At 44.0% G+C, this 24,911-nt stretch overlaps 1 protein-coding gene across 2 annotated transcripts; it reads right to left on the reverse strand.

Annotated features, from left to right (window-relative positions):
- Positions 1-365: 365 nt before the first annotated feature.
- Positions 366-14,620, reverse strand: GHITM (growth hormone inducible transmembrane protein). 2 transcript variants are annotated; one of them, XM_069980694.1, is made up of 9 exons: positions 14,507-14,620; positions 13,011-13,178; positions 9,380-9,482; positions 7,388-7,499; positions 5,728-5,869; positions 3,622-3,730; positions 3,158-3,346; positions 2,617-2,788; positions 366-1,209 (listed from the first exon to the last, which is right to left on the reverse strand). In XM_069980694.1, exons 2-9 carry the CDS (start codon positions 13,137-13,139, stop codon positions 1,122-1,124), a joined length of 1,044 nt encoding a protein of 347 aa, XP_069836795.1. In that variant the 5' UTR covers positions 13,140-13,178; positions 14,507-14,620; the 3' UTR covers positions 366-1,121. The 2 variants fall into 2 exon arrangements, with proteins under 2 accessions (XP_069836795.1, XP_069836794.1); XM_069980693.1 differs by having other exon boundaries at positions 14,503-14,620.
- Between the last annotated feature and the right edge of the window lie 10,291 nt (positions 14,621-24,911).

A 24,911-nucleotide genomic window follows, 5' to 3' on the forward strand; every position in this document is an offset into this window, starting at 1 on the left:
GTTAAACGATTATCGGGCCGTGTAATAGGCCCAGTAAACGAGCGCCGACCTAGCAGATCGGCGCTCATTTACAGTTGTTATCGGGCCCCTATCGGGCCCATCTAACAGAACCCTTTGTATATTCGGGAAATCTTGCAGTTTTTCTTGGCCACTAGATCTAATAGAATAAACTAACAAAAATTCTTTAAAAATATGTTTAACATAAAAACTTCTAATTAATTTAAGTAAACAATACAGAAATTGCTTGTTTAACAAAGTTAAAGTTATGTCTGGCAAAAACCAGAGCAAATAATTTTAAATTTGATTAATGATAATAATTCTGTGACCAGCTTCTAGTAGAATAAAACCCCTCATAAACCAAGAAGTATCAACATAAAATATTTATTAGATTCTTAACACATGCTCTACAAAAAACATTTTTAACCAAATGCAGCATCTGCTGTGTGTGAAATGTGCTTTACACTTCACCAACACATCATTTATAGGCTTACTATTTTATATACTTAAAGAAAAAAAAAATAGACAACAATTTTAAATTATCTTATCAAGTCAAAGAAAAAGTAGCAAGGAATTTTAGATTTCACGTCCTGAATTTGCATAAAAGGCGTTGAAGTGAGATTTTTACTAACATCTTCTCGGGATAACATAAAACGTTATTTTGTAAGGTTGGCATAAATGCTCTTTTTTGCTTCAGTAAGTATGCTTTAAATATATGACATGACTTCACTGAATTCTGTTGCACGTAGGTAATTGCAAACAAATCTTCTCACCTCTACACCCTCTGCATTTACGGAAGGCTTTCTTGAAGATGTACTGTTTTACTATGCAATTTAATTTCAGAATATGAAATCATTTTCCTCTGCATCCTGCACGATTTGTTACTGCTGAAGAGATGAATGGTTCTATACCATTCTTTGTTCCTATCCCAAATTATTCTTATGAATTGTGTGTTTATTCAGAGTAAATGTTTTTTTGAACAGATTCAATCAACTTGATTCTGGCTCTATTGCACAGATAAACGTAGTCTTGTTGATGATGTATATATTAGCATATATTTATGGTCCAGCAGATAAGTGAAGTGCTCTGGGCAATCAATACAAGATAATGAGAGCTGCACCGATTTATTTCCTCCTGCTTCCGCCTCCGCCAGCCAGCATCATGGCCACACGGATAAAGATGTTCAGAGTATCAGTGTAAATTCCCATACACCTACAAATGTGAAAAAGCAGCTTGTCAAGTGTTATATATAACATTTACACATAATATATTGAAGTTAATAAATTAGCAAATAAAGATTGGGTTACTACATAGTGCATGTGTTATAAACTAATAAATGCAAAAATAATATTTATTCATATAGGAAAAAGTATTGGCCCACAGTCTGGGTCAACAGACCAGTCACCAGGCCTAAATGGAAATAAAACCTTGATGCAGCACAGCATAACAGGCACATTTTTATGATGCTCCAAATGCTCCATATCACTGCCCTTAAAGGGGTTACCCAGCGCTACAAAAGCATGGCCACTTTTTCCCCTCTCTTGTCTCCAGATTCAGTGGGGTTTGGAACTCCGTTCCATTGGAGTAAATGGAGCTTAATTGCAAACCACACCTGAACTGGAGAAAAGAGAGTGGGAAAAGTGGTCATGGTTTTGGATAACCCCTTTTAAGGAGAAGTCCAAGCATAATGTGAAAACTAAGGGCCACATTACACAGGCGGACATGCTTTGTAAGCAAGCACTGGATTGCTAGACTGGCACTCGCTTACCAAACCTAATAAACAGCTCGATAATTGTATGTGTGGAGCTGCACCGACATTGTCAGCCTTTGCTTTATATTGAAAATAAAGATGTAGGTATGCTTACCTCTCCATGCTCCCCCTGGCCTCTTACCTTGTGTGTGTATCCCCCGCTGACACCACAGAAGCCCTTCTCGACAGTGACAGCACACTCAAAGCACAGCACACTCAGCCAATCGCTCATTGATGTGGGACAGTCCCGAAGCCAGTGATTGGCTGAGCATAAATACATCTTTCAACGTCAGAAGAATAAACTGGAACTAGAGCATAATATCCCAGACACCCTCAACCAGGGTGGAGGAATACTATGGTGGTGCTAGCTAAGCAATTCCTCAGTCCAATAGATAAGCAGATGCTTACAGACAAAGTCCGGACACACACATGGGCAGGTGCCGGCAAGGTGAGGATGATGGACTGTGTCACACTACAGAGAGCTTCTACAGACATGTACATGCACTCAATGGCGCGAAACAGGCCATCATCCTCACCCAGGCGGCTTCTGCCAATGTGTGTCCGGACTTTGTCAGCATTTCCTAAATAAAGAATCTTGTTTCAGATAAATGGTGGGTGCAGCTGCTTTTTCTTCTGCTTGATTAGGTAACTACATCTTTCTTATTTTCTATACACCCAAGTATATAGCCGCAAATCACCTATTCCTTATACATTGGGTAAGGGACTTTGAAAACTAAAGGAAAACATGGCCAAAGATAGGTATGACAGGCTAACAGACCACATAGTAGGCTGTACATCCATAGGGATTTAAATGCAACATTTTTGTTTTTCCCTATTTTCAGCAATGAAAAAAAGAATAGAATACTTACGAATTTATAGGGTCATATTTCACCATTCCATACATAGGAGTAGTCTCAGCACGTTTTATGACTTTCTGTGTGTCATATAAAAGGAACATGCCAAAAAGAACTAATCCTCCATAAATAGCAACTGAATAAAGCCCGGCACCAAGTACTGATGTGGGAGGAAGGAATGCGCTGCCTAAAAAAGAAAAAACAAATATATATTCTCTATGATCATACATTTTACAAGCACAGAATTTCCACCTCTAGGGGCATTATACAGTACTGTAATAGATTTATTACAGTGTGTTGTACAGGGCTGAGGCCCACACCATGCCATCATCATTACAGTGCCCAATGTGTCATCTGACATCTTATGAACTACATGATGACACGACATGCTACATCAGCTAAAACAGTGTGCTCCTTTAAGGATTAGAGTTTATGAACTATGATATTTCTTATATTTTTTTTGCTAGAAATATTTATTTTTTATAGAGGATTACATAGGAAAATGTGCTGAACATCTACATTAAGGATGGGAATTTTATATCATAGAAGTACATACCAATAGAGGAAACAAGAACCAAGCCCAAACCAATTCCAAGTGGGGCTCCCATGTTTAGAAACTTTTCACTTGGGGCACACATGGCTACAGTTGAGAGACCACCTACAATGCCTGCTGTGTACCATGCAGCTTTGATAAGAAGTGGACCACCAAGTAAGGTTAATGGAGCAACCACTGCTCCCATAACACCTGCAAAAGACACATTTAAAGAACTTAAAATACTGGATAGAGTTTGGATTCTGCACATCCTGGACATAATGTAAAAATTCATTTGGCTATTCTCATTTAACAAACTGCATGACTAGTAAGAACCCACTGGCTATGCTTTATGTGCAAGACAGATGTCCTCACAAAGCCAACTGATCCTATGGGCAAAGGCTTAAAAGATAAAAGTAGTGATAGTAGTGATAGTATTACTTATACATGTAATATGTTTATTTCATGGGAGAGGTGTCCCATCTTACCTGCATGCAACATCCAAGCCAGATGCTTAGCTCCAGGACTTTGATCATATGGTATTGACCTAACCAGCATTCCAGCACCAATCATAGCTGCAAATGTTGCACCAATGGCCTAAACGAAACCAACACATAAGTGATGCATAGAAGCGGAAAGTATTTTTACATCAAGAACTGGTGCATAGATCATCACTTAAAGGTGTTGTATCAGCACACAGTGGGCCACCTGGTAACTTGGTCCACAGAGACGGAGGTCATGTGATGTCTCTAATGTCATTTGTGCGCCAGGTTAGAGAGCCAAGCCAGCCAACAGAAAGACAGACAGATCATCTGCAAGACGGAGCAGACTCCATTCAAAAGAGTTAACACATCTAGGAGGGTGTGAGTCAGCATTAAAACTAAGAAAATGGCACAATAGAGAAAAAGCAAAGGAGATATTAAGAAGGTTAATTAGATAAGATTAAGAATTTCATGGTCGGAATACCCCTTTTAAGAACATCCACCATTTTTCTAGCCCTTCTTTAAACCCATTCTATTTTATCAATATCCAGAACTGGACACAGTATTCCAGATGTGGTCTCACCAGAGCTCTATACAGCGGGATCACAGCATCCCTCTTCCTACTGGTTATATCTTTAGCTATACAGCCCAGCATATGATTTGCTTTTCCGATTGCCTGGATGCACTGGGGACTCATTTTGAGGCTGTCAGAAATCCCCACCCCTAAATCCTTACATTTCTGGATTCTTTACTAACACAGAACTGCAGATAGCATGTAGGGGGCTGAGGACGAAGGTAATTTGCCGTTCTTAGGATATGACTAGTTCACATGCTAATTAGGTGTTGTGGCACACTGTGACGCCTTGGAATTATAGGGCAGGGCTCTGCAGTGACATCACTCCAGTGCTCATCACTGAAGAGCGAAGGATAAATATACATTAAGGGCGAGCCTGACCAAGGTGGATCAGTGCACTGAGGCTGGTAGCCCCTCCTCAATGCACGAAAATGCCTAATTAGCATAAGAAATTACTAATATTCTAAAACAGCACTCAAGATCAAGGTAAGGAAACTACCTTCATCCTTAACACCCTGTACACTATAGGGACATATCAGAAGGTTAGATGCTTCTAACCTGCTGATAGCTTCTCTTTAAGCTAAATCATTTTCCATATCGCTGACACCTCCTCATCAGCAAACAGACAAACCTTACCAACCAAACCTTCTCCTATTTCACTTACAAGCATATTAAAAAGAACCGGACCCAGAACAGACCCTTATGGCACACCACGTGAAACCAGTCTCTGCTCAGAAGATACAACATTCAGCCAACCACAAATCCACTGAACTATCCAGGGATAATCCACGAAACTATACAGGGATAGTCCTCTCTCTCTCTCTCTCTCTCTCTATCAGCTTTTTCTGGGGAAGTGTATCAGGGGCATTACTTTTGCCCCCAGTAAAGCTATGCTGGTTTGGTTCCATCAAGTTGCTGGTCTTAAGGTGATTAATTATCTCTTTAAAGAAATGTTTCAATCACATTTTTACTACTATAGATGTATACTGGCCGGTAGTTACTGGGCTCTCCTCTACTACCCTTTTTGTGGATGGGTACATCTCCAAATTGGCCAAATTCTCCAATCACGAGGAAAATCCCCAGTTAGGAGGGATTAGTTATACAGATCCATCAGGGTGCAACAATCACACATCAGATCATTAAGAACTCTGGGGTGGACACCATCTGGACCCATTGCCTTATACAACTGTATACCAAGCAAGTTACCAAAAATCACCAGCCTCTGAAAACATTGGAGCTGAACCTTTTCAACTGGAGGCAATGGTATGTCCAACCATATTGTGAGAAGTAGCCATTCACATGGTTAGCAACCGCCTTATTTCCATCTATATAGGCATTCCCATTACTTATTTTTGTAATGGCTAAAAATATTTTATGAAAAAAAAGAAAAACTGCATGGCTAAAAAGTGAATTGGTTATTCAAGCTATATAGTGGCACGGTGGAAGTGCACGCCCTGGATCACACTGCTCTGGCCTCAGAGGGTGCAAAAAAAAGAAAAAGAAAAAAAGAAAAAATTATAACTGATAGAACAACTCACCAGCCAGGATCCTCTCATCATAAGGCTCATTAGAGCAGGAGACCTACTGACAGCAACAGCAGACAGGGCTGTGAGGCCAATGCTGCCAGCAAAATACATATATGTGGATCTTATTCTGTCTTTCACATACTGAGGCCAAATACTGGAAAACAAAACCAGAGAATGTTATTAGTACAATATAATATATACACAGTTGGTTAGGTTTTAAGCAGTTTACAAACACCAACCATCCCTCCCTGATAATTATTATATTGTTTCCCCTCTTGCCACCAAAACAGCTGTAACCGATTGTGTACAAACTCCACAAATGTCTAAAGGAGTTCTGTGGTATCTGGCAACAAAAAAAGTTTAGGATCAGATCCTTTAAGGCCAGGTCCTGCATGTTGTAAGATGGATCTGACTTGTCTTTAAAGGGGTTATCCAGCGCTACAAAAACATGGCCACTTTCCCCCTACTGTTGTCTCCAGTTTGGGTGGGGTTTTGAAACTCAGTTCCATTAAAGTAAATGGAGCTTAATTGAAAACCGCACCTGAACTGGAGACAACAGTAGGGGGAAAAGTGGCCATGTTTTTGTAGCGCTGGATAACTCCTTTAAAGAGACTCTGTACCCACAATCTGACCCCCCCAAAACCACTTGTACCTGCTTTTAATCCAAGATCTTGCAGCTCCGTGCCCAACGGGAGTATCTGTGCCCCAACTTTGCACCACCCCTCCGTCCCTCCTCCCCACCCTCTTCATCATTAGGAATGCTCAAGGCAGATTGCCTCCTATTCATCACATGTGTCAGCCAAGCACACAGACTGGATCGTTAAGCAGCTGTGCAGTGTTCAGCATTGAGAAAATGTTCCAGTGGCATTCCTAATGATGAAGAAGGTGGGGAGGAGGGACAGAGGAGTGGTGCAAAGTTAGGGCACAGACACACTAGGCCACGCTCGTTTGGCAAGGGCTGAAAGTTTAAAAGTTGTTTTTAGGACAATAACTGCATCACCTGCCGAACAGACCCCAGGACAGATCTTGGATTAAAAGCAGCTATCTAAAGGTACAAGTGGTTGGGGGGGGGGGGTCGGATTGTGGATACAGAGTCGATTTAAGGCACATCCTAGGGCTCTTCAACTGGATTGAGTTTTAATAAATTTAGAGGCCAAGTCAACACCTTGAACTCTTTTTGTTACTTTTCTTAAACTGTTCTTGAAATTTTTTTTTAGGTCTGCCACAGAACATTATCCTGCTTAAAACGATCGATGGAAATACCATTGTCATTAAAGGTTTAACTACAATCTTTTCTTACAGTGCAGTCCAGGTATAAACAGTTTGTAAATTTCATATCCAAAAGTTGTGGACTAGCCATTTAATCCAAAGTGGAAAATCGGATTTTATTTTTCTACAGCTGCTGGATGAAATTTACAATCCACTTTGCTGGTACTATAAACCCTGTGGACTTTCTGCAAAGAAACGAAGTAGAATTTTCTTAGTTGCCCATAGCAACCAATCAGATTTCACTTTTTATCCTCACAGATTCTTTGAAAAAGGAAAGGTGGAATCTGATTGGTTGCTAGGGGCAACTAAGCCAGTTCTACTTTATACCTTAAAAGGCTCCTGAAAGTCAACAACCTCTTTTCATAAATACATTATCTAAAAGGAATAATTGAAATTTACTTACACAGCTTTCTCAATGGCACCAATTTCATTTGACATCCCTAATCCATAATAACACAAAGCTCCAAGACCAACCACAGCACTTCCAGCGACAATTAGTCTTCCTGTTGCATCAACTAAAGAGGGGAAAAAATCCTTTATAAATGAAAAAATACATATTTAAAAAATACAAATAAATGATGTGCAGTATTTAGTGTTAGTAAATACTCACTGCACTTACTGACAGCAGCTGCCTTTGTACCTCATGAAGCTAGAAATCAAACCCCGAAACGGCTGTCTGTGGATGGAAGCCTGCCTTGGCAAGCCCTTGTCATGATCGCAATACTCGCACCTTGAGTTAGACATTGATAAAAAGGGGCCACCCTGGTGTTTCCCTATTTATGTTCCAATACTCGCAACCGAGTGGGACTTAAGGGGCTATGTATCAGGGTGCTGTGGTGCTCTCCCTATCATGGAGGCACCCCGTGGCAACAGGTGAGAGATATCTGGCTATCCCGTGTTTTGAGACTCGCAACCGAGGCTCCACGGACTCCTGTTTTGCATATTTAAATTTTTGGGGGCATCAGCGGAGACTCTTGATTGAGTACTTCATTGAAATTTTTTTTCACTGTTCTCCTTGAGTTCAGTGATAACTGTGTTTTGTTGGTAGAAATTAGACTCCCCTCATCCAGGTTATGCTGCCCTGCTTTGTAGCGAGTCTGTCCATAAGATGGCCGACATGGAGAAGCATGTGACCATACCCCGCCCCCCAGTGTCCACCACTAAGCCTGTATGTGCCTATGGCGGAAACTGGAGGCGGGGCATGGTCACATGCTCCTCCATGTTGGCCATCTTATGGACAGGATCACTACAAAGCAGGGCAGCACAGCCAGGAGGAGGGGAGTCAGATTTTGGCTCTATGAGGTACACAGGGAACCGCTGTCAGTAAATGCTGTGAGTACACAGCACAATAATTTTACTATAAAGTGGCCAACCTCTTAAGTCTTACGTCTTAGCTATATTCATAGTTTATACTGTGCAGCATTAAAGTGGCACTGTCATTAAAAACAACTGCATACTTTGAGGCATCAATATCTAACATATCTGTAATTTACTTAATTTTTAAATATGTTTTCTGTGTGTAATTGAAAGTTATAACATTGAACACTGCGTGTCGCTGTTACTGCAAATTTTTGCCATCTGTTTCTGCAACTTTCATATTCGAATAAAAAAATTGCAGCTTTGCAGCAATCTTGCCTTATGCTACCGCAACTTTCATATGTGTTAAAAGCTATTTTTGCCAAGATTCTGCAGCAAAATATGCTGCACAAATGGCAATAGGTCACCTCAATTTACGCACATTTCAGTAACATCATGCCAATTTGCACACAACTTTTGCAAAATTGCACCAAAAAAGGCATTAATTTAACACACTGCAAATTTTGAGAAATTGTGGCAAAACTGGAGTTATGTTAAAGGGAACCATCGATTCCAACCGCCCAGGAACGTGACTAGATACGCCCACAGTGACTACATGCCCACAATTTACATACAGCGCAGGACTTCATAAAAGTAAGAAAACAGTCTAATAGAGGAGGGGCACTGAGGGTACAGAGGGATGTTTGGGAAGCGTGCTGGGTGATGTGCCAGCACGTTTCCTTATCATTAGGGCGATTTTCGGCGTGATTGGTTCCCTTTAAAGCAAATGGTGCATTTAATGTAAGATAACGCATCAGGGATGGGGACCCTTCGTTCCTCCAGCTGTTGCAAAACTACAATTTCCATTATGCCTGGATAGCGATGGGAATTGGAGTTTTGCAACAGCTGGAGGGTGTTAACAACAAGGAGAAGGGCAGAAACAGCGACACCTTGTGGCCAATGCTATAACTTTCAATTACACACAAAAAAAAAAAAACATTTTTTTTAATGAATTAAAAATATGTCAGATATTGATGCCCCTGTAAAAAAAATGCAAAGTTGTTTTAAGAAGAAATTCTAGTTAAGTCTTATAACTTACAACGTGCTGCTGTTCCCATTGATGGTTCAAACGCTGCTTCCTTGACCTCTTCACGTGCACTCTTGACACGGCGCATACCAAATCTAGTTTTAGTGGAGTATCCCTGTATTAGAAAAATACTCAGTATGAGAAGTCATGTAATACATTTGATATCATCAACTCACCTTTTTCATGTGAAAATGAATATGGTACATAAAGCAATGTAACATGGCATAAGTTGCCTTAAGATGGCTTCTGCAGAAACATTAACTCCCCAACAGTAACAAACTGCTAGAGTTCAGCAGCTTTGTTTGCACCCTGGTTGACTGATGTACGGGGCTTGCCGAGTATTTTCTCTAAATACCAAGTGTACCGCTGTGGGTAAGTACAGTGAACACACAGGATTTGTAGACAAGGCAAACCCTGTAGCTCATTTAACCAAGGTAAGAGAGGGATGGGGGCATAGGAGGTCAGGTCAGCCCTCGACTACTGAACACTTGAACCCAGGGAAAAAAACCCCATCAGTTTATTAGCTGTGGCAATAGCAGCAGCACTACCAAAGGTACGTTTGATATCTTCATTCTGGAACCTGATCATGACTGCAGCTAATATGATACAGGGCTCCAGATGGCGACCAAAATGGTCGCCAATGCGACTAATAGTTTGCAAATGGCGCCCAGATTTATTAATCTGGGCGCCATTTGCGACTGGCCCCGGCGGCGGTGCGCTGTCTCTTTAAGTCCGGGTCCCCGGCTGATGCGCGGCTGCCGGGGGTGTCCCATCCTATCCCCGGCAGCGCGGCGCATCAGTGAGCTGCCTGGGGCCCTGACTTCCGGCACAGGAAGCGCGCGTCACAGACGCTTCCTGTGTCAGAAGTCACAGCCCCGGCGTACAGAGAGCTCACTGATGCGCCGCGCTGCCGGGGATAGGACGGGACACCCTCGGCAGCCGCGCATCAGCCGGGGACAGCGTCCAAAGAAGAAGAGGATCGCCGGGGGAGCGGGTTGTCAGGTGAGTTTGTGTGTTTATTTTTTTTAAATACTGCTTAGCATAGAGGAGGAGGGGGGGGCATCTATAATGGGGGGAGAAGAGGGGCCATGTTCAAGGGGGGGAGAGGGGGCTATCTATAAGGGGAGGGGGTATCTATAAGGGGGGGAGAAGAGGGGGCATCTATAATGGGGAGGAGGAGGGGGCATCTATAATGGGGGTAGAGGGGGTCATCTATAAGGGGAGGGGGTATCTATAAGGGGGGGAGAAGAGGGGGCATCTATAATGGGGGGGAGGAGGGGGCATCTATAATGGGGGGGGAGGAGGGGGCATCTATAATGGGGGTAGAGGGGGTCATCTATAATGGGAGGGGGTATCTATAAGGGGGGGAGAAGAGGGGGCATCTATAATGGGGGGGGAGAGGGGGCATCTATAATGGGGGGGAGAGGGGGCATCTATAATGGGGGGGAGGAGGGGGCATCTATAATGGGGAGGGGGCCATCTATAAGTGTAGGGCAAACTGGCTGCAGACACTGGGAGATAGATATATGCACAATTATTATGATCAGGGCCCCTCAGGTGTCTGTATTGTAGGGGGTCACTTGCATTAGTCACTAGGTGAGAGATATATCTATCTATATACTCATCTTGTGGGGGGGTCACTATGGCTGCAGTCATAAGTCTAGCTCAGTATGTATAGACTGTTGCAAGCTTTTAAAGGGAACCTGTCACCCCCGATGCCGGGGTGACAGGCTCCCAACCCCCCGTTAGAGCCCCCTATACTCACCTCATCGCGCCGGGTCCCGCTTCTGAAGATGGTCGGGTCACGGAGATCTCAGCCGCTGCAGCCCGGCGCGCACACTGAGAGATGAGTCCAACACTCATAGAGAATGACGGAACGCTGGACTCTCCTGTCATTCTCTGAGCGTTGGACTCATCTCTCAGCGCACGCCGGGCTGCAGCGGCTGAGATCTCCGTGACCCGACCATCTTCAGAAGCGGGATCCGGCGCGATGAGGTGAGTATAGGGGGCTCTAACGGGGGGTTGGGAGCCTGTCACCCTGGCACGGGGGTCAACAGGTTCCCTTTAAGTTCAAGTTCAGAAGAGTAAGCCTCATTAAAAGGCTAGCCAAGTGAAGCTGAAGTACTGAGTCAGACTGTATATGGTTGTCAGACTGTGTATGGTTGTCAGGTTGCAAGTTTCCATGTTGAACATTTTCAAACTAAGAAAAGAGAGAATCTAAAGGAGGAGGATGCTGCCGTGGCCTCTGCACACAGTAAGTCCCATTTAACATAACATTAATTTTACATGGTTTAAAATGTTGGCGACCAAATATTCTATTTGGCGCCTAAATTTTTCAGGTTAGGAGCCAATGGCTCCTAGGTAAATTTTTTAGTCTGGAGCCCTGTGATATATATGAGGTGGCATATTCTCTTTTAGCTATGTCCAGGCCATTTAGATACAGAAAGATACAGCCCCCCTGAGTGTTAAGCCACCACACTATACCATTTTTGTGCACTTTTGGAGCCAGAAGGCAGAAACAAAAAGGGAGAAGAGAAATGGGAAATATAAAGGAAGTGCATATACTTCTCTTTCCTGCTGGATCCACTATGGCTTAAAAACTGCAATAGTATTTTTCCATTTAAAAGCCGTGTGTATTCTGATCAATATTTGCATCAGTACTAGTAAATCTAAAGGTCCTCTAACACGTGTTAATCTTCGACTGTGTGTGGCCAAAATCGAGCACTGATAAGAGACATTGACGCTTGTTTGCAGTGTATTTACAGCACTCAATTAATTAGGCGGGTCTTTAAATATACCTCTATTGGGTGCACGTGTCCTGTTTACATAGGGAGATGTGTAAGCAATAAATTTTTTGTGCCATGCAAAAGATGTGATCGGCCAATGAGCAGACGTTTTGCCATCAGCTGATCACTATTCCTTTTACATTGGCAAATTATTGGCCAAATGAACGTTTCTAGGAATGATTGTTGCCAATCATCGGCCCATGTAAAAGGGTATGCTGTCACACTGAGGTTTCATTGTTGTAACGCAATGATGGCTGGACGACATTTAAATGATCAATTACTGCAATGAAGTGATGCAGTAATGCAACCTAATGATGCAGCACTACAATGAAATAACCAATTACTGTAACTAAATGATGCATCCACATAGTGTTACTGCATGTGTAAACCAGGAGTGGGCCCAACAGGTGGAAGTCTTCTCATCAACACACTGAATATTACAGGAACCAAGTTGGCCTTAGATGAACATTTGACGAAGGAGGGTTCACACCACAATTTTGCTCTCCGTTGTGCTTATACATTGGCGACCTGTAAAAATCGTCTACCTTGCATGGAGTCCACATAGTCCCCGTTTACTAGCTAGCTAAGTTTGGGCTATAAAAGTAAAGGGGGCCGGTGGCTCTCTATGCACGTTACTTAGCAGCTAATTTCTGACAGGTTGCCATCATATGTACAGTGATCTGGAAATAGGGCACTTTAAAAATAAATAATGACAACAATAGCAACATATCATGTATGAGCCCTTAGTCACATTCTCAATATACAGTATGTTCGTCTGGTATACTTCTCCCAACCTACAGAAAGTACAGCCATAAACAGGGCACATGGGAGGACAGGAAACACAAACTGTCCCTTACCTGGTTAGGCTGCAAGAGCCATTGATTTGTCTTTAGAGCTGTATTCCTCACAGTCGGTGAGGACTGAATTAGTGCAGGGCGGACGAGCAATGGAACACTCTTAAGGCACGCGAGCCTTGCGGCAAACATCTTGTGTCAGTTTGTATGTATAAGCCTTAGATGATAAACCTGTTAACAAAGATTAGTCATTATTATTACAATAAACTTCTTAAAAGCTAAATACAAGATAAAACAGGGCACATACAGTACTTCATAATACTGCTTCTGATTATATATATAATATTTCAGAAGGAAACATTCTATAAACGGGCCAGTAACGCATGTCTCCTCTGACACATTATAACTAGGACACTGTATACTAATGACCAGAGGCGCCCATGTAAACTGCAGCGCATGCTCAAGGCTCTGGGCAAAGCGGAAAAGTTATGGAGGCCATTCTCTAGCTTGGGACTTCCGATGGAGCTCCCTAAAGAGCACCTGGTAGTAGCGCAACAGGGGCTGACCGGAGAGAGGACGGAGATCTGCACCTGTTATCTACCCACCCACATGCTGTGCCCCATAGTGCCACTCCTGCTGACATCCACCGGTGTCCTGCAGCTCTTCTAGCTACAAGGTCACATGCCACAGTCACTGACTAGCGCAGGACACCGCCACAGTCACTGACTAGCGCAGGACACCACCACAGTCACTTAAGATGACAGTCAGCAGCCATCAACGGGACCCAGGTGCAGTGAGTTTATTATTTTCTCGACCCCCCCTCCCGTCTTTGTGAGTCTTCCTCTTTATATGGCTGGTATCAGGGTGGTTTCTGATGCTGGTGAGGGCAAAAGAAAAGTTAACTAGGCTGGGTTCACCTTTCTGTATAGGGAGGAATATTGCAAATTACATTTATTTAGCAGGATCTATACAAAAAAAAAAAAGTATAAGAACAGCAGTAGGTTTTTTTCCACCCAAATTCTGCAAAATAAACAGACACCAGACAGGAACCTGAAAGGCCCCACTAAGGTGAATAGCATTGTTCAGGTATGGGTCTACATCAGAGAGTAATACAGATCAGCCGCCTCTGTTCTCTGGTGCTGAAGTGGGAGCCTGGCCTTACCCCTTTGCTCCCGGACAGCTAAGTGCCACCGCCATTCTTGGACTTGAGGTAGAATCACAAAATACAGCTATTCATGAGACAAGCTGATATACAGTATGTATACACACTCATAGAGAACACTACTGTGCATATACAGCTATTCATGAGACAAGCTGACATATGTATACACAGTCATACAGAACACTACTGTGCATATACAGCTATTCATGAGACAAGCTGATATACAGTATGTATACACACTCATACAGAACACTACTGTGCATATACAGCTATTCATGAGACAAGCTGATATATGTATACACAGTCATACAGAACACTACTGTGCATATACAGCCTTCTAGGCACACAAGCACATATAAGATGGCGGCAGAGACGCGCCACCACACAACTTACCCACCAGCCAGAACACACTGCAACTTTCTCAGGGCACAACACACGCAGCTGCACTCTGATGTAAGCCTCAGCAACCTTCCCGAATCTTCCTCTCTGCCGAGGTCAGCGCGCTAAGAACGCCGGGAAATGTAGTTCTGTGCTTCACTACAGCGGCAGTCACGTGAGAGCAAAGCGCACAGGAAAACTTCAACTCCCAGAAGTCCGTGAGATGTGCGTCAGGCCCAGCGTGAGAGCACGTCCCAATGAGTAATAATGTGACATAAGATGCGGTGGTTGAAGGCTGTCCTGTCAGACTGATCGTTAAGCCGCCCCTGCACTGGCGTCGGCACCTGCCCTCACTGTGACAGAGCAGGCGCCATTGGCTCCTGCTCGGCCAATACTCTAGGGACCGAAGGCGCCATTCTGCCTCCGGCCACAAGAGGCCGCTCCCTCCCCCCCAGCTGCAGCCAGAGATATAGATATATATATATACTTAAAGAAGCAGTTCACTTTTTATTTTTTTCGCCCCCCCCGGGTAGCCGCTGTCATGTATACTTACAGAAGATGATCGGTGTCCCGTTCCCGTCGGTCAGTTCCGTCCCGCGGTGCCGTTCACATCGGGCGCGCGCTCACTTCCGCCGGCTGCTGCGAGTCCTCTTCTTTGCCCAGTGATTATACGCCGGAAGTCACTCGCTTCCATGCATTCTCTATGGAAGCGCGTGACTTCCGGCGTTCAAATGACAAGGGAGAGAAGAGGAGTCACAGCGCCGGCGGAAGTGAGCGCGCGCCCGATGTGAACGGCACCGCGGGACGGAACTGACCGACGGGAACGGGACACCGATCATCTTCTGTAAGTATACTTGACAGCGGCTACCCGGGGGGGGAGAAAAAAATAAAAAGTGAACTGCTTCTTTAAGGAAAGAGGAGCTTACTGACAGGGGGACACTGCATTGATCTCTGATAGATCAGTGCATTGTCTATAGAAGTCCCCCAGGGGAACTACATTTTACTGTTAAAAAAAACCAACCTTCCCATATTATAAGTTTAAATTATCTTCCTTTTCCCACTGTATAAGTAAAAATAAATGAACATATTTGCTATCGCCGTGTTCTGGATTGCCAGACTATTAGGTTAAAGCAGTACTTTTTTGCTGGGACCTGGAGGAGGTGGCTGAGGGAAAAGACGTCCACTCACCTCCCCGGTTCCAGCGGCGGGTCCCGCATCGCGGCGCTCCGTTCCCCGGCCACCAGGGCCGGGACAAGCAATTTTGGTGCCCTAGGCAGAGAAGACAAATGGCGCCCCCTCCCCCATATGTATATATATATCCCCTGTTTGCTTCCCCCAGTAGTATATAGACCCCCTGTTTGCTTCCCCAGTTGTATATATATCCCCTGTGTGCTTCCCCCAGTTGTATATATATCCCCTGTGTGCTGCCCCCAGTTGCATATATTTTTATGTATATATATTTATGCATATACACACAGACACACATTTATGCATATACACACACATTTATGTACAGTATATACACTTATGTATACACACACACACTCTCTTATGAATACACACACACTCATGAATACACACACTTATGTATACACACACTCTCACACATGTAAACACACGCACACACACAGACACAAAACAGCTACCTCTGAGTGACACACACACTCTCACACATGTGTACACACACACACACAAACACAAAACAGCTACCTCTGAGTGACACACACACTCTCACACATGTACACACACACACACACACACAAAACAGCTACCTCTCAGTGTGACACACACACACTCTTATGTATACACACACTCTTATGAATACACACACACTCTTATGTATACACATGCACACTCTTATGTATACACAGGCACACTCTTATGTATACACACACACTCTCACACACACTCTTATGTACACAGACACAAAACAGCTACCTCTCAGTGTGACACACACACACACACACACACACTATTATGTATACACACACACACACACTCTTATGTATACACACACACACTTATATACACACACACACACACACACACACACACACTCTTGTTGTCGCTGTACACATACACAGGCAGAAAACAGCTACCTCTCAGCTAGGTTGCTTGCACTTTCTCTCCTCTTCGTCCTGGGACTGTCATGGAGCGGTCTGCTGCTGCTGCTGATAATGATGCAGCGATGAGCAGCTGACAGGAGAGGCCCAGGACACAAAACACAGGCAGACACTTCCTGGTCATCATGTGCTGTGTCTGCAGGCTGCCGTTCTTCACCTCCTCCTCCTCCTCTCTGTCCCGACAGCTGAGCAGCTCCCAGAGCCTGGAGGATGTGTAATGCTGCACATTCCCCCATGCTGGCTTCCTGCACCAGGTCAGACGCCTCCTGGCAAAGGGAGCTCAGCCAGAGCAGTGTCTTCAGCCGAAGGCCGCCCCTCACCCCGACCCTGTGGAGCAGCAGCAGAAGACTCACAGACCTGTGTATCTCCCGGCAGGGGGCTGATGTAATCAGCTTCTGTATGCTGCTTCCGGGTTCGGCCTGGTGGCGCCCCCTGCTGTTTGGCGCCCTCGGCCATCGCCTACCCCTGCCCACTCTTTGTCCCGGCCCTGCCGGCCACTTCCTGGTGTCTGACGCGGGCCCAAGATGATACGTCTCAGGTCAGAGGCGGGATCTGAGCGGACTTGAAACGGATCCCGCCCAGGGGCGGATAAACTTTACCATAGGCCCCGGGCTGTTCACCAACCCTGGGCCCCCCCACCCCACTGTAACTATGGCAGCACTAGCCTGGCGTGCATAGTACAGGACAGATAATGTCATGATGTCCTGATTTGTGCAAAATTGCCATAAAAAAACTGTGATTTTTGCAAATGATGGCGGAAGTGTAGCCAGGAGACAGTACACCGCTGAAAGTATAAGTCTTTTTGGGTGGTCATGGGCCCCCCAGGAGCTCAGGGCCCCGGGCTGCCGCCCAAAAGCCCCTATTATAATCCACTACTGATCCCGCCTCCTTCACTGACTGGCTGAGCGGATCTAAGACGTCACATCTCGGGTGGCGTCAGACACCAGGAAGTGGCCAGGCACCCGGCGATGCGGGACCCGCCGCTGGAACCAGGGAGGTAAGTGGACGTCTTTTCTCTCAGCCACCCCCTCCTCGGTCCCAGCAAAAAAGTGCCCTCCCGCTGAAGTACCCCTTTAAAGCAAAAGCCAAAGTGCAAAACTGCACATCTACAAAAAATTTAATAAAAAGTGATCAAAACATCGCAAGCAAGCAAGCTACTGACAGAAAGTACAGATCATGGGGCAATAGAGCAATTTTAAAGACATTGGGGAAAATTTATTAAGGGCTTTGCACCTATTTTTAGGTTAATATTAGGATTTTTTTTACCCACTTTTATGGTACGCTTACATAGAGAGATTTATCTGACAGATTCTTTAAACCAAAGCCTGTAATGGATTTGAAAAGAGGAGAAATTTCAGTGTTTCTTTTACGACCTGTTCTCTGTTTATAGTCTGTTCCTGGTTTTGGCTTCAAAAATCTGTCATTAGATTAGTCTTTTTATGAACTAGTATTCAACAGGCAAATATTTTTTAGATGTAACTTTTTTAATCTGCCTGTTTTAAATATTCACCCAAAAAGTTGCATAATCCGGGATTTTCTCCCAATTTATTATTTGCGACTTTTTAAAAAGTTGCAAATAGCTGGCGCAGGCCTACATCTGGTCAGTGCCAGGTGAATTTGTTTGCAACTTTTTTGTGATCTTTTTACATTTACCATGACAGCTTGAGTTTACCATAAATGACACACAACATATTGGATCTAAAAAAACACCTACTCACATTAGAATAGTCACAGACGTTAGACTCCTTAGTGAATGCTCCCCTCCCCATTCTGTTTTTTTTATTTAATATTTTAATAAACTAGCATTGCATTGACCTTTGTGGGTGTTGTATATTCCTCATACACTTCTAGTTTTTAGGGTCCATTTACACAGAAAGATTATCTGACAGATTATCTGCCAAAGATTTGAAGCCAAAGCCTAGAATGAATTTAAAAAGAGGAGAAAACTCAGGCTTTCCTTTATGACCTGTTCTCTGTTTATAGTCTGTTTCTGGCTTTGGCTTCAAATCTTTGGCAGATAATCTGTCAGATAATCTTTCTGTGTAAATGGACCCTTATGCTAAGTTTACAAGGAGCGATTATCGGGCCAATTTTCACGATAACGATTGAATTAGAACGATAATCGTACGTGTAAATGCGGCGAACAATTGAAAAATTGTTCATTTTGATCTTTTAACATGTTCATAAATTGTCGTTCGCAAAAAAATTCGCCAATCGTTCCGTGTAAACAGTCGTTCACTGATTTTACCTATGTGTGAGATAGGCTTAAGCGATGGCAAAACAAATTTTCTGTACAATATATCGTTCCATCTAAACCCTGATCGTTATAGAAAAAAAATCGTTACTTCGAAATCGTTAATCATATGATCGGGCCCATAATCGCCTTGTGTAAACTTAGCATTATGGTGCGTTTACACAGGCAGATTTATCTGACAAATTTTGGAAGCCAAAGCCAGGAATGAATTTGAAAAAAAAGGAAATCTCAGTCTTTCCTTTATGACCCGTTCCCTGTTTATGGTCTGTTCCTGGCTTTGGCTTAAAAATCTGTCAGATAAATTTGCCTGTGTAAACGCACCATTACTTAGAACAATTAACGATTTTGAAGTAACAATGCGTTTTTTATAAGAAACAGTGTTTAGACAGAACGATATATGGTTTCCAAAAACATTGTTATTGCGATCGTTTTAAGATCGCTTAAGCCTATCTCACACATAGGGTGAATCGGTGGAACTGTTTACACAAAGCGATTTGCGAATTTTTAGCGAAAGACCAACAACGATTTGAGAATATGTTGAAAGATCACAATGAACGATTTCTCGCCCGTCACTTGATCATTCGCTGTGTATACACGAGCCGATTATCGCTCAAATGTCATCGTTATTGCGAAAATTCGAACGATAACCGTTCTGCGTGAACACACCATTATTGTGGTCTCTGGCTCAGTCACATGACCACTCTGCCTGTGTGTTCTTTACTTCCTGTGATGTCACATTCCCTTTCTGTTTCCTGTTCCTGCCAGTGAGGGAACAGTGAGTCATCAGGTGGGCGGGGTGGTGGGCTGACACCGCTCTCCACTCAAAGATGTGACATGGATTTCCGCCGTTGTTTCTCAGTGTGAATGGGGTCTTAGGGTAGAGTGGGTGGAGCTAGATTCAAAGAGGAGGGGGTGGAGCTATAGGCTTGCAGAGCAGTGATATTACTGCTGACCCCTGTGACCTGGAAGTTCTTTATGTAAACAAACACAAGTCCAAAAATCAGCAACAGAGGAGGAGGTCCAGGGCCACAGAGGAGAAAAAAGGTGAGAGAAAACCACTCAGAGAAGGGGACAGATTACATATTATTCACATTTCCAATAAGAAAAAAATGTTGGACAACCTCTTTAATGGTGCGTTTACACAGACAGATTTATCTGACAGATCTTTGAAGCCAAAACCAGGAGCAGACTATAAACAGAGATAAGGTCATAAAGGAAAGACTGGGATCTATTCCCTTTTTAAATCCATTCCTGGCTTTGGCTTCCAAAATCTGTCAGATAAATCTTTCTGTGTAAACGCACCCTAAGTCAAATAAAATAAAAGTTATACAAGTTGCCTATTGTTGTAATCATACTGACTTGAGGAACATAGATGACATATCAGTTTTACCACACACTTTGAAATGGAAGGAACTGTTCCTCTTTTCAATTTCACCTCGCAGATAATTTTATTTATTGCAGCATATTTTATGGACAAATTAAGTCTGTCATTATAAAGTACAATTGGTGTCACAAAAAATAAGGGCTCATTTGGGTCTGTGGGTCAAAAAATGCAAGTGCTATGGCCTTTTAAACATGAGGAAGACAAAACTAAAGTGCAAAAATAAAAAGTGGTTCAGGAGGGAAGGGGTTAAGGCGCAGAACTGTGATAATTTCTCTAATGTAAATGTATTTTTAGTTTGTGCCTGGAAAGACTTCTGAGTGCCTGTTCTTCCAGCCTCACACAATGGATAGTGGTACCCAGTTGTGGATTATAATAGGGGCGTTTTGGGCGGCAGCCCGGGGCCCTGAGCTCCTGGGGGGCCCATGACCACCCAAAAAGACTTATACTTTCAGTGGTGTACTGTCTCCTGGCTACACTTCCGCCATGATTTGCAAAAAAATCACAGTTTTTTAATGGCAATTTTGCACAAATCAGGACATCATGACATTATCTGTCCTGTACTATGAACGCCAGGCTAGTACTGCCATAGTTACAGTGGGGTGGGGGGGCCCAGGCTTGGTGGCCTATGGTAAAGTTAATCCGCCCCTGGTGGTACCTTATAATACGTTAACCCTCTTAGGACACAGTGGACTGGCTTTGAAGATAGAGACAATTTTCATTTTTGCATTTTTGTTATTTTCTCCTTCCCGTCTAAGGGTGCCTTTAAACAAAGAGATTTATCTGACAGATATTTGAAGCCAAAGCCAGGAATGGATTTGAGAAGAGGACAAATCTCAGTCTTTCTTTTATGATCTGTTCTCTGTTTATAGTCTGTTCCTGGCTTTGTCTTCAATGATCTGTCAGATAAATCTCTCTGTGTAAAGTCACCCTAAGGGTATAAACACACAGGGCGGATCCGCAGTGGATTTCTCGCTGCGAGTCTGCAGATCCATTGTCTGTAGTTTCTCTGAGATGACATACGGGTTAACAGGGCTGTCTCCTTATAATGTTAATCCTGCTGCGAGTATCTAAGGAGACCACCCCGTTAACCCCCGCCGGCTGGAACATACTGTACCTGCTCCATGCTCTGGCTTGCTTCGGGGGTTCCTGGCTGGACATCCTGCTCAGCCAATCATTGTGCTTCCCTGCACTGATTGGCTGAGCGGGATGTCCAGACCCTGGGAGCCCCCAAAGCAAGCTGAAGCATGAATGTATGCTCAGGCCGACGGGGGGGGGGGTTAACAGTGCAGTCTCCTTACATACTCCTGGCGGGATGTTAATCCCACTGTGAGTATGTAAGCTCATAGAAACTACAGGCAATGAATTTGCAGCGAGTAACCCGCTGCGGATAAGCCCTGTGTGTTTGTACCCTAAGAGCTGTAACTCTTAATTTTTCCATCTACAGGGCCGTATAATGGCTCCATTTAATCTATTATACAATGAATAATAAAACAAAAAAGAAAATTACATCTCTAAATATCCTAAACAAGTAGTGGGTGAGGGGACATATCTTTCAAGCTAAGTCTAAAACATGGTCGCTATATTGGATCAAAGTTTTTTTTTTTTTTTTTCCAATGGGAATGTGGTTATGTAGCATATCAGAGAAGACCAGAACTGTCTCAGATCAAATATGCTATTTTTTTTTTTTTGTTTAAAACTCATCAACTCAAAAATCTGCAGGGATATAAAAATACGTATACTTACTAGTGATGAGCGAGTACTTAAATGCTCGGGTGCTCGTTACTTGAGACGAGTATTTCCCGATACTCGAGTGCTTGGTTCGAGTAACGAACCCCATTGAAGTCAATGGGAGACTCAAGCATTTTTGCAGGAGACTCAAATTCGGTAGAGGGAAGATCGTCTGAAAACCTGTCAACCTCAGAAATTGATGGAAACACAACAGAAATGGACAGGAAACAGCAGGGGCAGCATGCATGCATACCTCTGAGGCTGCCTAATGCCTATTAGGCCTAATTCTGTGCAACAGCCTGGTTAAAACAGAGGTAGGCATATGGACCACCCAAAAACTCAGCCTGACACAGCATGGCAGTGAGAACAAAGGGAACCATTAAAACAGAGATAGCATATGATGAACCACCCCAAAATTTAGCCTGACACAGCATGGCGGTGAGGACCGAGTGAACCATTAAAAGTGAGTGAGGAAGCAAGTAAGCCCACCCAAAAATTGGAGTCCAGGGGCTGGGATTTTTAGTGGACACGAACCTTGGTGCTGACAGCTAACTGGCTAGGCCAGCTGTCAGTCACCATCAAGGGTACACCTGATGCGCGATCGGCGGGCCCCAGGCAACCAGTCCCGCTCCTCCGCAGACGTAGTGTGACGTCAGAGCATGGCAGTGAGGACACAGAGAACCATTACAAGTGAGTGAGTAAGCAAGTGAGCCTCCCACAAATTAGGCCAGTCACTGCATGGCATTGAGCACACAGAGAACCATTAAAAGTCAGTGGAGAAGCAAGTGAGCCCACCCAAAAATTGGAGTGAGTCCAGGGGCTGGGATTTTTAGTGGACATAAACCTAGCTGCTGACAGCTAACTGGCTAGGCCAGCTGTCAGTCACCATCAAGGGTACACCTGATGCCTCTCGACCGGGGATGGTGAGGCCCCGGCCACGGCTAGACGAAAAAATAAAACAGCTGGTTGGTTGGCAGGGGGCGCGATCGGCGGGCCCCCGGCAACCAGTCCCGGTCCTCCACAGATGTAGTGTGACGTCAGAGCATGGCAGTGAGGACACAGGGAACCATTAGAAGTGAGTGAGGAAGCAATTGAGCCTCCCAATAATTAGGCCAGACACAGCATGGCGGAAGAAGACTTGGCTGTTGGCTGAGAATTGAAGGAAGAGGAGGAGGAGAGGAGATACCAAGAATCTTCCTGTTGGGCTGCTTTCCCTGGGTGGACAGTTGAATTCAGGTGAAATCCAGGCTTTGTTCATTTTTATAAAGGTCAGCCTGTCAGCGCTGTCAGTTGACAGGCAGGTCCGCTTATCAGTGATGATAGCACCAGCTGCACTGAAGACCCGCTCTGACAACACGCTAGCGGCAGGGCAGCACAGCACCTCCAAGGTGTAAAGCGCCAGGTCAGCTTTGCAACCCAGTAGTTGTAAGTAGCAGAGTGGTCGGGAAGGACGTTGGTATGGGCTTGTTTGTAATAGGTTTCTATTACATGAATTGGACCGTTTGTTTGCAGTACATCCTGACCTCACACCCTGAAGCTGCTGAAAATCCTTACTTCCTGGTCCACATGGTCTCGGCTCCTCTGTCCTCACCCTCCCTTCTGAGACCAAAGTCACATGATTTCTGTCTCTTTTGTTGCAACACCTCATGTGTAACCCCACCCACCACTGCCATCACATAATGGTCACCTGGACAAGGGCGGAGAAACATCAGCCGTCCTAAGTAATACAGGGGAAAAGAGACACTTGTTGCATCTCCCTCCCTATCTCTCACTTATCTATGTAAATAAATAGATAGACAGAAAAGGGGAGAACGCTCTGTACGGTAGACAGACAGCACAGACCTGAGGACTCGGGGATGGCTGGACACCACGCCACTGGACCCAGGCTAGCCTAAAGTGTAATAATAGGAAGACATTGACCTACCACAGGTACCTATGTAATGCATTTTTAATGCCCTAAACCCTGTTGGCAAACAGGTTTCTCCAATCAGAACCTTTTTGAAGGTTATTGCACGTTATTAACAATACATTCTTAGGCCATGTTCACACAAGATATGTGTTGTATAAATTACGGCCGTTGTTGCAATGTGCAACAACGTCCATGATTTATACAACACATACGTTGTATGGGATTGCATGGAATCCTGGCCAGAGCATGTACACATAGTATACGCTCCGGCCGCAATTCCATCCGGACGCATGAAAAACTGACATGTCAGTTTTCTGCAGCCGCTTTTCATTGAATAGCAGCCGCAAAGAACCTGTCAGTTCACACAGTGTTGTGCAGTCAGTTCACACATTGTGTGCAGCAGTGAATTCGGATGCGGTGCACACAGGTGCGCCCACAGCCGAATTCAGCAGAAATAAAGATCATCCGGCCTTTACTGCAGTCTTCCTTAACACTGATCTTCCTCAACACTGCAGTCTTCCTTGATCTTCCTCAACACTGGCCGCTCTGTGATCCGGCTGGTATTAAATTAAGTGTGAACATAGCCATATTGTGGAACCCTTATAGAGACATGGTAGAGCTAGATCTTGCAGAATGCTGTGGGCACTTACCAAAACTAAACTGTTTGCACATTATGGCAAAACAACAATTGAGCTATTCCAATTGTAATAATCCAGTTCTGCCTGTAATCTTAGATCATTTGAAGAACACACAACAATTACACTTTAACATCTCTTGAGCGGAGTCACTGGAAAGTACTTAGGAGAACAATGTTGCTTTTTCGCTCAATAGCAATGCTGAGATTCTATCTAATATTAACCACTCCAAACTAGTTTTTAATTTAGATAATTCTTACAGAATTCCATTACCAAACACATGTTTTCTCCAAAGACTCTTGCAGATATGAGGCCTAAGCTGACAAATTGCTGATAATTGCTTAAGCACCCGGGCCTTTTTCAAGCAGAAAAATAATCATTATACTGCTAG

Source organism: Dendropsophus ebraccatus, chromosome 8 (assembly GCF_027789765.1).
Source record: "Dendropsophus ebraccatus isolate aDenEbr1 chromosome 8, aDenEbr1.pat, whole genome shotgun sequence".
Classification (NCBI taxonomy): domain Eukaryota; kingdom Metazoa; phylum Chordata; class Amphibia; order Anura; family Hylidae; genus Dendropsophus; species Dendropsophus ebraccatus.